The following is a 12,945-nucleotide window of genomic DNA, read 5'->3' as shown; positions in this document are numbered from 1 at the left end:
GAACAACGCAGTTGTACAAAATATTCAAACGTAGATATATCTTATTAAAATGTTACGAGAGCTGCTTCTAGGATCATGCGGAAGTTTTTAGAGATCTTCAGAGGTAGTCTAGACTAAACTTCAAGTAGGAATCCGATACGATTGTAACTGATTGTAATTCTCGTAACTATAGTAATGAATCTAAATGGTTATTCTTAAAGACAAATCTCTATAGGTATATTAAGGAAATCCTATCCACTATATAGACCTTCCCGTTCTGCTAAATCCAGAAATCACTTTACTTTATACGTAAAAATTACTTAAGTTAGAAAAAGTAAATTTCGACTCTTATTTTATATCTAGTACTAAAGATGGAGTAATGATGATTATATATATGACTAAATCCGACTATGTCACCTATGAGAACCAATGAAGAAGTTCATCGCAGGGCCTTTAATGGCCATGCTCATCATGGATGATATTGATATTCTGAAGTAATACAGTAGGGAAAGCGGTGTAACTTCACTTCCTCGATCCTAGAAAGAGTGAGACTACCTACTATAAGCGATCCCCAATTTAAACCAGAATCTATTCAAAGGAAAGTCGAAATTAAAAGATATCTTGATAAAAACTCAAACTCTAACAATTGTAATATCTGATCTTTCTGCCTCATAACATATTAATGAAAAATGTATCCGAAAAATATATACATCAAAACGAATTCCAATATCTAACCTTTCTATCAAGCTTCAACTACTTCTTAGCACCGGATATACGAATTTAGAACCACCACTCGATCGCTTTCGTTCTTAGGAAGTAGAGTGTATCCAAACTGACATTGTTCAGATAACAAATTTCGGATGAATAAAGAGTTGGTATTAAAGTAGACGAACAAAATCCCGTGATAAAAACAACCAATATTCCCTCCCCCTAGCTCAGATAATAGTAATAGATGTAGCTTCTCTAATATCATCAAAATTAAAGCAACAGCATTTCCGCCCACAATAGGTGCCGATATATGTGATGCCGATACGTCTGAACGTGTTATCGACATCAACGGTGCCGTTCTTTTCACGCACCTTCTGCAATATCAACACTACTCCTGACTCTATCCGCGACCCTTGTCTAGTAACCAACAAACCATATGTCTCTCCAAAACCATATTCTGGCTGCCAGCCATCGACATCCAGATCTCCCTTCGAATAATACATTGTAGAAAGACCTCTGTGGTCCGTGCTTAAATCTGAGGCAACAAGAACTTCGCGAACGTCTCGTGCTAGCATTAATCTCCCACGGACTTTTAGCATTCCTGAAGAAACTGCCCCATACGGATTATCTCCCTCCACTGTACAGGTAATATCTCCGATTGCGAAAACAGGGTCTTGTAGCTGTTCACGTGAGTCCAGGTCGGACGTCTTCCACATGAGCCACGGTACAACGTTCTCATTGCTCACTTTATATTCTAACGAAATTGATGCCCAGGACCAAGTGGGCGCTACATAAGTTTGAGGTCTTTTGATCCAATAAGGGTTGGAATCTCTATAAGTTCCATCTGTTGACCAAAGAGATGCGAAAACTCCGCTATCACTCCATATTCCAGCTCGATGCTTAGGTATCTCTGAGGAGGAAAGACAGCGCAAGCGCTCAGCAATGCGACTTGCGATTCCAGAAATAGCCGGAAGACGATCTTTGTAAGCTGAAGGGCGCTATAAACACGAACGCGAACATACCAATCGTCTAGGATATGATTTCTAAGCCAAAGATGATTGTAAATTGCATCAGGTTGAAGAGGATTCCTGATGGGTGCTTGCTGTGATTTAAATTTGGTATCGTATATCGACAACTGGCGAGTCGTATGATGTTCAGCAATGTGATTCTCGATCATACTACATTCGCAACATCGCCCATTTCTACATTCCCAGATAAGTTCGCTTTCATAAAAGCTCACAGTTCTTGGCGACAGAGCACGTTCCTGGTAAACCCATGCGCGTGAATCGAGTGGTGCTAGCGGCAAATCCTCGCCCCAGCGACCTCCCCCACGATAAGAATTCAAATGAGTGTTTTTCAAAGATGGCCGGGTGTATATTGGCCTGCCATCCCATTTACAAATAGATCCTGATTTGTAAACAAGAGGTTGTCGTTCGAAAGGCGATATTATCAGCCCGTTCAACGATTGAACTGGACGCATGGATGTGTATCGATTATGGAAAAGTCCCACATGACTGTCAGAGCCGTGATTAGCAGAAATATTTAACAATGATCCGGCATAAATATCCGCCATCATCGCTGACTGTTGTTGCCAATCAGAAGGATCATCTTGTAAAATACACAGCGAATCTATCCATATGTATTGCATATCGAGTCCACCTGTGAGGATAATTGCATCTTGGAATGTTTGAGGAAGCTTGGAAATAATGATTTCATCCATGTGCTCATCGTAATTGTGCGATGTTGTTTGGGCAACTCTAGAAGCAATAGGGCCCCAACAGTGGCTCAGTGTTGTATACTTTATTTTTGTCATATCAACCCTCTCGATACTCCTTGGTTCTACCAACCGAACTTTTCCTGTAATAACAAAATCCTTTACATCGATTAGACGTCTTGGTAATTTCATTGTTAATGTTTCGACACAGCTTTTATGTTGCGTATAGCATTTTTTTTAGCCAAGACGTTATGAGAGCCAAAGCAAGATTCAAGTCGATTTTTGGGATGATGTGCGGTGAGATAATGAATGGCCTTGACGACAGGTCCGATTCCTGTTGTTCTATATTCGAATCTATCTCCTTCAATTAACTTGACACTCGAAACTCGCCAACCGTACGAATTAATACCTGGTGTCTGATAGAAGTCTAGATCCCCCACCTCTCCAGTATATTGCAAAGAGACATATTTGGCATAAATGTAAGCCTTTCTTGGCTGTACCTTCGAATCGGATCTGGCAGAACAATACTGTAGCACGGCATTGCGAACAATTCGGCACCGCAAACAAGCAGGCAAATCTTGATCTCGGGGAGTCAAGTACAAGGTAATGCTCTCTTTTGGAGATAATTTGCCGCAATACTCGCACAGCATTTTAGGTTGGAGAAGATGACAGAGTATTCGCGATACTGGATCTGGAAAAATAGACAGTTGGTTTTGATAAGAAGCATCATTGAATAACACGGAAATGTAAGAACGTGAAGTAAAGAGGAGAGGTGTAAGCTGACCTGGGTTGTATGCATTTTTACCCCACTGCACTGCCGCAACAACAGTAAGGTTACACTCTAGCTATCGACATCCAATCAAGAACCCGATCTCATGAGTCCTCAAAGCCTCAGAACCTCAAAGCTCTCCTTATCAACTCCCCTCACAAGCAAAACGAGGTGTATTTCAGCATGCCACAGGTCAACGTTCTAATCAAATTCAATGTTCTAAATGATTTAAATATTCTAACTGATTTGAATATTTGATAATTTTCATTGTTGGACTGCAATCCGGACCATTAAACACTCTGATCAGCGATCGTTTTTTATTACCTCCACTTTCAATACCATGACTTTTGAGCGTAAGAACTATCAAGATTTATTCAATTCCTTATAGAACAAACCATCATTAGTTCTCTCTTCGCTTTCACTAGAATGCGGGATTAAATAAAAAAAGATGCGCAGAAATCTCAATACAGATGATTTTGATAGGAATACAAGACATGAGATGTTATATGTAACAATCTCTTCATCGCACTAGGTACTTCTAGAGATCCCTTTGATGAAATTTCGCAAACCATCGACATCAAAATTTTCCTGAGCGATCTTCAAGATGACTCAAACGGGAACTGAAATGTCCAACAATGGAAAGCTGTAGTAGGGATGGCTGGTTTTGGAGGAGATAGAATCTGCTTCGAAAATGAATCTGTGATTGGTCTTGAGGCTCTGGACATGGTGACCACGTATCTTTCATCTTGGAATATCTTTATATATTCTCGATACAATTTGCCCGGATCGCGCGAATTATTAGCAATTAAGGTTACGTGAATTTCCGCGCTAACAGTTGTTACCGACTAAATTTAGCGGCTATCGGCCTATCTCTCGGCAACGGTGGGACACACATGTTTAGCCATTCTAGCGTCTCAAACGCCATGTACGCCCGTGCGTAAAGTGGGATACATTTATATAATTTAGTATTCTCAATTCAGACAACGGGGGAGATATTATGAATTACAATCTCTAAACCCTGCATATATATGATGTGAATACACCTTGTGAAGTCTGTAACACTTTGTCAAGTAAAGAGGGCTTGGAATTTCGTATTGTTTTCATCTGTACTCCATTACAATTTGGTGGTAGTTCCTACTGGATTCCTCACCCAATTCACATTCTTGAATTTGAAAGCAATCAAATAATTCAGATCAAAGAGATAATAGATAGATACGCAAAATGCAAACGTCAGATAGCCCAAACTCCTAATCTAATTCTAAGAGACAACAAGTAAAACAAACGCAAACGCCATCCAAAAAAAACTACCTATCTTCTATGAGATCCACTGTGAGATCCACTGCTAGCACCACTAGTTGAAGTTCCTCCTCGTGCTTTTCCACTTGTAGGTGCCTTTTTCTTTGCCAACTTATCCGCCTCTTTCTTAGCCTTTTCTTCATCCTTCTTTCGTTCAGTTTATCATTAGCAAACTCGGAATGCTCTCTCATGATACGTGATGCGCTTTTCGTCTTCGTCCCATTCTGCCTGCTCCAAGTATCTAGACGACTTCTCAATTCATTGAATGTTTCTTTATCGAGCGGATGTTTACGCAGTGCTTCCTTATCCCTGTGGTGGCAAAGTTAATACCTATATACGAAAAAAATATTAGTATAAATCCTTATACTAATATTTAATATATATATTATAGAATTCAAACTTTTTTCGTTTCTGACGAAATACATATTTCATCAGCTACAAATCTTTCCAGTTCAAAATGAGAACCGTTTATTATTGAATTTTAATAAACATAAAGAAAACAAGAGACCTTAAAGAGCCCCTTATGTCACGGGGCAAGCAGACGGGATTAGGAATCTATATTCGACAGTGCTAAGAACAATAGGTATAGGGTATAGACTAAGATGTAGCTCAAAGAGCTACAATATAGGATCTTCCAATGTAAAGATATATAGAGTTTTCACTTGTAAACTAGTCTAATAGGGCCTAGCTTATAGCTTATCGGTCATGTGTATTCACACCGTGACACCTTAGAGATTTCAAGTATCGAATATTAGAGTTATAGGAAAGGTGAATGAAAGGGGAACGAGTATAGAAGCTAGGAAAAGGAGGGGAATGAGTATAAGAGCTAAAGGAAGAAGGGAGTGAGCGGGGAAGCGAATATAAAAGCTAAAGGGTAGAAAACGGTATTAGCCGAAAGTTTAAAGGGGAGGGGATTTCATACCTTGCTACTCACTTTCAAATTATTCTTCAATCAAAAGCTTTACTATTATACTACAAGTATAGAATATATTATTTAAATAGGAATATCAGTTAACTCTAATATATATAATTATAATTACTATTTGATTAATAATCGAATTCAATATAAATAAACTTTTTTACTTGCAAATAGCTTTAGGCTAAAACTTTCGAAATCCAAAAAATTTCGAAAAATCAATAAATTTCGAAAAATTTTCTAAGTCCTTTTAAAATAAAATTTTCTAATTATATACATATAAAAAAGTCAATCACATTAATACTATATAACCGATTTTTTCAATATAATATTAACTATTGAAATTTTTGATACAATTGATAAAATGATTTATTCGTTAACTACGGATTCTACTACCACAGGGTATAAGCCTTATTGATATCTACCAGTTCTCGTATTGAATCTGAAACATTCTATGTCTCGAGTGAGTATAAAGCTTTAGCGTCAGGATTGGTAACTCTCTAATAATTAAATTCTAGAATGATTTAGTTCCCGAGTAGTACAGTACTTTGTGCGGTAGAAGCTGCAGCAACTGTAGTACTGAGAAGACTCATGATGAAAAAAAAATAAGTTTCGGCGATTGTTTGTATACAAGTATAAATAGATGAGAATATTAAAGATTAAAGATTAAAGATTAAAGATTAAAGATTAAAGATTAAAGATTGAAGATTAAAGATTGAAGATTGAAGATTGAAGATTGAAGATTGAAGATTGAAGATAGAGTAATAAATATAGAAAGTTTGTTTGATGTATAGTATTGAGCTGATTGATTTGAAATAGTTTAGTAGTAATTTATTCTCTTTTATATCTTTTTCATTATCTCCCTAACATTCAGGTATCGAGATTGATAGAGTCAGCCTCGATGCTGAGCCTACTACAAGTTTCTAGGTTTAGGCATTGCGCCTATTCAGAGGTAGTTCAACGGCCGAAATGTAATTGTCTGCCTTGATAGCATGTGGTTATAATATCGAGATGTTAAAGAATATATGAGTCTACCTAATTTGAGTCTCGACGGCGGCTTGGTGCCTAGATTGACGCTGAGCTAGATTGACGCTGAAATATTAACCCGGGTAATCCTGACCCTCGGGATCTGTATCATTATCTGTATGCCTTATTAATGATTGAAACACTCGTACGAAAGTATAGAGCTTGTGATTGATTGTGTGTTTTTCATCTCTTCTCGACGGACTTTCTATAGCTAATGAGTCTATCGTAAGTTCAGATCCACTTGACAGGTTTTTATACGAGTTATTCAAACTTATTATTATTTCTATCATAAACAAGCTTATCTATCAATCTCTCAATTCTAGATACTTACTTCTCTTTAAATATATTATAGAGATAATTAGAATATATATGTAATAAAAATAATCCTCCTTACACGAAAATTAACTCGCTTACTCTACTCTATTCAACATCGATCACCCGATAACTAAAGCCTTTTCGCTACAAGCGCACGTGACACGACAAAACAATCAAGACAATATAAAGCAATAAGCGTCACTATCCCCCAACAATAACAAATCGGGCTTGTGGTTTAGTGGTATAATGTTCCCTTAGCATGGGAGAGGTCCGGCGTTCGATTCGCCGCTAGTCCAATTCATTTTTGTCTTTTTTTTTCCATCTCCCAATTCTGCTCATCGTCTATTTCCACGTTCCATTTTTTCCGATCAAATTATGTATTGTTTCGAGGACGTTACATGGTTGTGAAGTTTTGCTTTTTTTTGGTGATGCTGGTGTTGGGAATAATCTTCCCTTGCGTGAATGTGGGGTAAGAATTGATTTTGTGGATCGAGTGGGCTTCGCTTGTGGTTTTTGGTCTCCTATCATTTTTGATTGTGTGGTGTGGTGTAAGATTTTCCTTTTGGGGGCTGGAAATATACATACAAGACGGGTTTCGATCATCGAAGTAAGGGTGAGTGAAAATATAGAATTTTATATAATCCTACCTTTGGCAGATTTTAACCTCAATTTTTGGATTTTGGTTCATGTCAAGCAAGAGCTCCACATACACCATTACTTGAAAGCCTTCTTTGAAAGCTCAAAAAGTGTTGCCCAACATGATAGAACGTATAATTTTAGACGGCACACTTCTCAACCCTAGCTTTTGAGTTGTACTTCTTCTAGCTCATGTCTCACCACCTGCTATCTTTTGCATTTGTCGTTCAGGCACATAGTAGCACGTTGAAAACAATTATTGAGTGAAAACTCCGTTTCCATTATACTTTTCATATTGTTCATAGCTCAGGATAATATACACACTATACACACTATACACTTTTTGATATCTTCCCAAAATTATCTCCATGGCCAATTATTTGACCTCCATTATCCACTCCCTTGAGTGCTCCTTCGTATCAAATTTGTAGAATCTCAACTCAAGATCTCGTACCTCAGAATGCTCATCTTATCTTTTACCAAGCATAAAGCACATATAACAATATGCAATTGCTCATCCCTTCAATTCACCCACGATAATTACCCTCCCCCCTTTCTCAAACTTCTCCTCTCCCATCCATTCCTCACCTCGTACTATCGAATCAAAAAAAATTCTATCACTAACGCAATTTTGTAAAGAAAATAATCAAAAATGCGACAAGACCAATAGCAATAACACACATCCAACAAGCCAATAATAACCATGCGTATCGCTTTTGTTTTAATGCAAAAGATGAAAAATCCCCATTTGTCCACCACACAATGACTCCATCCATTCTACCAGTTGCATACAATAATAGAATTGGAGGAAATAAATTACACAAAGCCAAGACCATGATTGAGATGCTTCTCTTCCGACTAGCTTCAATGATGATATGAGCAGGGTTTTGAGACCAAGGAGATAACTTGGGATTTTCAAATAGATGCTTCCATGTATTTCCTTTCGAATCACGAGGGCTATTACCAAGTACCGGTTGGGATTCAAAGAAACCGTCCGAAATTGCAGCATTTCGAATTTCCTGCAATTGACGAGAACTGTACAAATCTTGCCAGCTTGGACGCTTGGGTGGAGCAAGAGGTGATCGATAAATGAAGTCATTCGGATTATCACTTTCAGCACCCCGGTTCTTATTGTTGCGAGCAGGTGTTGAAGGTTGCTTGACAATCGGACGATCTTCGATGCTTGAAGGTGTATTAGTAGTAGATGCCAGCAGTGCGAAAGGCCGAAGGGTGTTTGTAGGGTACTCCTTTGTTTTATTATTCTCAGCAGGAAATTTAGCAGGTCTTTTTGCCTGAATCAAGCTAGCACGCCTTGGTTCATGCTTCGAGTTCAAATGTAAATCCCTATAGAAGGCACCTGGAGGACCTTTAATGAAAGGCTTTTGACCTTGAGGTTTTGAAGCACCGGTAGCCTTCAGTTCGATGTTGATTTCCTTGTGTTTGCTGCTGGTAGTTGACGTTGTCGCGAATAGTTCTCTCTTCGGACTAGCAATCTTCTCACCAAGGGCCAGAACATATTGCCACGAACTGGATCGCTTTTTATTCAACGGTGGTAGATTATCACTAGAACCACCCAAAGCGATTCCTGGCTCCAGTTCACCTGTCCAGTCGAATCTCAAGCGATCATCTACATGACCTTTATTTCCGGAAGTAACTTGCTGGCCTTGATTTGAATTTGTAAAGTCTGCACTTTCCTCGCTTGTGTGTAGGGATGGCGGAATCAAATTGATGTTTTGACCACGAGGTGGTTTCATCTTCGGCGGAGGAGATTTGAATGGATTGGTATGAGTTTTGAGAAGAGGTTGTGGATTGTAGTTGTAATAATTCGGAGGTGGTCGTGTTCTATTTGAATCTGCAAGATATCCATTGACCTTATGTTCTCTGAAAACAGGCAAAAACACAGGAATGTGAGTCTTTTTTAGGTCTCTCTGGCGATAATCTCCATAGTATTCAATATTGCCTGGGTGATGCGCAATACGGTCCGAAGATCCATACTCATCAATATGTAGTGGCTCCGTACTATCTGTGCCATCATCTGAGTTATCTGCAATGCTGCTTCCAGCTCTATTTACAAGACCTCCCATCATCATTGGTTCGTTTGGTTTGGAACGACCAAAAGGTCCTGCAGCACTGTCTGCCACAGTTTCCCAATCCTCGGCCTCAGTAGGTGTGGTAGGTTTTTCGGACGATTCATGAGGTCGATCGTTAGGAGAATCTGGAGGAGAATCTGGAAGGTTAACACTGTGACTAATCGGGATGCGAACAACATTCTGATGATTAGCAGTAACCCAATTTGGTGCAATTGCTCCACGATCATAAAAGGCTTGCGCCTGTGCTATGAAGTCTCTTTGCTCAGTGCTAAGGCTTCCGGAGTCAGATGGGGGTGTATCCTCGACGTTGATTTTCCTTGAGAAATTTAATCCAGACCTCTGAGGTCGAGGATGCTCATTCCGGCGAGTCAATGAAGTTGATGCACTTTCCATACTATAGACACTATAGCCACTAGCACGACGGAGGGCTTTGCTGACTTCTCTCTCCAATGGCTGTCGCATGATAACCGGGTCCGTCCAATGAGGATCATCTCCATATACCGAAGGATCATCTGCTGGAGAGATTATGACTTTTGGAGTGGCTTGAATTTTTGGCGTTGCGAAGGGAAACGAGGGTACATGTAGTTGCGCGGAGACGCCTGCCTCAGAGTCATCTACATCAGAATCTATGTCGTTGGTTCTCTGCTGCAAAACTTTTCGAGATACCCCTTTAGTTGTCTGAGTGAGTTTGTGTGTATCGCCGTAGGAAGGTTGACCGGTTCCTAGAGATATATTTGGAGCAATTATTGGCACGTCAAGGATTGGTATTTCGGGCAAAGTACGAGTTGGTGGCTGATTATTAGGCTCTTCAGCTACCCTAACGACTTTGCGTTGTTTGTGTATATTAAGAGCGGTGGGCAACATTTCTTTAGAGTCCAGTCTCATATTTAGGTCGAATTCGCGAATGTAGTGTTGTTGATCTGAATCTTGAGTGGCAATTTCTCCTCGTAGAGGGCTTTTCTCGTTCATCTCTTCTTCGCTATCGGTGTCAGCCCCTCCTCCGCTGGAGTGAAGATAATGCTTGTAGATGTTGCCAACAGTGCTAGTAGCTCGACGGAAATCATAGCTGCGTCTCTGAGGAGTTGTGTCAGAAAAACTCTTGCTTATTGGTGATTGAACTTCTCCTTGATTTGGTGTATACAAAGAATGCCGTGTCAGATTGTGAGGTTTTGTACGCGTCAGATCACCCAAACTCCCTCCTTCATCACTACTTGACGAGCCCGATAGTACTTCACCAAGAGGAAAATGAGGAATAGGAAAGTCATGACCTTGAAATTGAATGCTTGATTTGCCTCTGACATTTCCACCATGACCTGATTGTCGAGCTTCTGGGGTAGATGGATCCTTTTCATCATTTTCTTTGTCAAGCGCCATGTAACCTGACGCTTTCTTCCCAAAAGTGCCCTTTGCAATGTTGAGATTTTCTGGTGGCCGATGCGGAGCATTATTTTCTTCGTCTATTAAATCCTGTGTAATGGGTGATGATATAGTTGTAAGAGCGGTTTTCATGTTGCCAAGCAAAGAGCCAGGTTCGACCTTGGCCGTTGATGGAAGGCGTTGTGATCTTGAGCGAGGGACCGGTGTGGAATTTTCAACATCAGACCCATAACGGCCTCCGAACAGGGCGGCAGGAGGTGGAGGAAGTGGTATGTTTTGAAGAAACGACTCGACATTGGTACCGCGCTTTCTCTCTATCTTCTGGAGTGGTACTGAATCGGATCTTTCGGGTGGTTCGAAGAGATTGTGTGAAATTGCACGCCGCCCACTTAAGGTTCTTTTATTTCCTGACGTAATTGAGGAGTGGGCAGTATGCAGATCATCAAAGACGGCTCTGACTGGCGTTGGTTTATTGGAAGAAGAAGGAAACTCGACATCTTGAGAAGTTGATCTGGATCTGGGGTAATCAGATGAGACTGGTTGTTGACGATATGGGTTCTTGGATAAGTTTTTGGCAATTGGAAGATCCGCAAACCCAACCACAGAATGAGACATTATGTTAAAAAAGACTGCCTATTGACAAGCATCGATTGACAGAAATGTGGGGTTTGGTTATTAAAGTATTCACCGTGTTGATGGTGCCTCGACTTGCCGCCGGATATCAACACACGATTCAGTGGGGAAAGTAGAAAAACAATTCAATGGTCGTTTGAGAGACAGCAGACTAAGAAGAGAAATCATTCATGGTCCTTGGTACCAGATAGAGATGTACAGCGCGGAACAAGGGATCCTATAGTCAAAGTCGCGTGTATCGTTGATGATGTAGAATTTCTTGAGTTGGAGTCGAATTGAAAATGAAAGGAAAAATGCACTCTTGTCGTGTTCAGCGTGGTATATAGGAAACGAGAGACTTTGCAATAAAAGAACGAATGAAGTTGGTAACTGCGAGTGAATCGGCCCTCGAGGGTTTGTCGTATGATGTTGTTGATTCTTTTGTTTTGATGTTGATATTTTAGGTAATTATGAAAACGCGATCGGTCCGCCGGCATAAACAAATCATGTTTTCCCCAAGCGAATGAAGTGAAGACAGATTTTCGGTTCAAACAATTTTCGCTATCATGCGACCTATGCCTTTTATGGGTCACTTAATGCCTCTGGCTACCTAGGTAGGTAATAGCAGGAGTGTTCAATGAAGAGATGACGGGCAATTAGAGAAATTTATGATACAAATGAGAATTTCAGGACTGGAAGTTGGAGTGATAGATTCATCTTATGAGGGAATAGCTATTAAGTCCTTTGAATGGAGAATAACCTACGACCTACCCATGGACCCAGTTGATAATAGATATCTGGGTCCGGCATCATTCCTTCCATTTCGAGACTAAAGAGGAGGGAACTTCACAGCCTTCCTCTTTCATACCTCATGACTCCCCAATTGTCAACATTGATGGAGTCCTTGAATCGCCACTTATACATGCATTGAGTCCTTGAAATCAAATGATAGTCTTTCCCAGATTGTGAGAAGATTTTGGAAGCTTATAACGATGATTTACTACCACATCATTATACCCTTGCCAAGTTTCTTAGACCTCTGCTCAAGTTGTTTGGAAGCTCCTCTATCACTTAAATGCGCCGAAATTCCCTTCAAGAGTTTTAGAAGACTTCATCAAGCTCCGAAAAGAAGCTGATAATACTGAGGTTTACTGCTGCATCCTCGACCTCTTGCCAGCATCCCACGCAAGTTATTCCTACCTTCACTCTACACAAACTAGCAACCCGGCAGGCGTTTGCTCCCCTTCTTAAAAGACCAATACCCACTCATACCCTCAATAAACTCTATGAATATCTAGATACCGCACCCCTTTATCGAGTTCAGAATTTGAATATCCGTTAGACGTAATCTCAGAGAACAGCAGGAACAGTTTACTTATACTCCTCGTAAAGTATCATCAATGAAATCAGCTCCTAACGTGATTTGGACTAAACAATACCATCAAATGTGAGAGTTTGGCATCATGATTCGGGTTTGGACCTATTGAGTGTTGTCGTTTTTCAGTGG

At 40.0% G+C, this 12,945-nt stretch overlaps 3 protein-coding genes across 3 annotated transcripts; all 3 read right to left on the bottom strand.

The window, feature by feature from the left end:
* Positions 1-914: 914 nt before the first annotated feature.
* On the bottom strand, positions 915-2,593 carry EAE98_001328 (uncharacterized protein; the record flags this gene model as incomplete). The annotated part of the gene is given in 2 exon segments (XM_038948947.1): positions 915-1,685; positions 1,700-2,593. The coding sequence occupies 2 exon segments, from the start codon at positions 2,591-2,593 to the stop codon at positions 915-917; spliced, it is 1,665 nt and encodes a 554-aa protein (XP_038815213.1).
* Positions 2,594-2,595: 2 nt separating this feature from the next.
* On the bottom strand, positions 2,596-3,051 carry EAE98_001327 (uncharacterized protein; the record flags this gene model as incomplete). The annotated part of the gene is made up of 1 exon (XM_038948946.1): positions 2,596-3,051. One exon carries the CDS (start codon positions 3,049-3,051, stop codon positions 2,596-2,598), a length of 456 nt encoding a protein of 151 aa, XP_038815212.1.
* A 4,928-nt stretch (positions 3,052-7,979) lies between these two features.
* Positions 7,980-11,441, bottom strand: EAE98_001326 (uncharacterized protein; the record flags this gene model as incomplete). The annotated part of the gene is made up of 1 exon (XM_038948945.1): positions 7,980-11,441. The coding sequence occupies one exon, from the start codon at positions 11,439-11,441 to the stop codon at positions 7,980-7,982; it is 3,462 nt and encodes a 1,153-aa protein (XP_038815211.1).
* Between the last annotated feature and the right edge of the window lie 1,504 nt (positions 11,442-12,945).

Source organism: Botrytis deweyae (genome assembly GCF_014898535.1).
Source record: "Botrytis deweyae strain B1 chromosome Unknown BDEW_002, whole genome shotgun sequence".
NCBI lineage: Eukaryota > Fungi > Ascomycota > Leotiomycetes > Helotiales > Sclerotiniaceae > Botrytis > Botrytis deweyae.
Note: the sequence above shows the minus strand (reverse complement) of the source record. Positions and strands in the feature narration are given on the sequence as shown.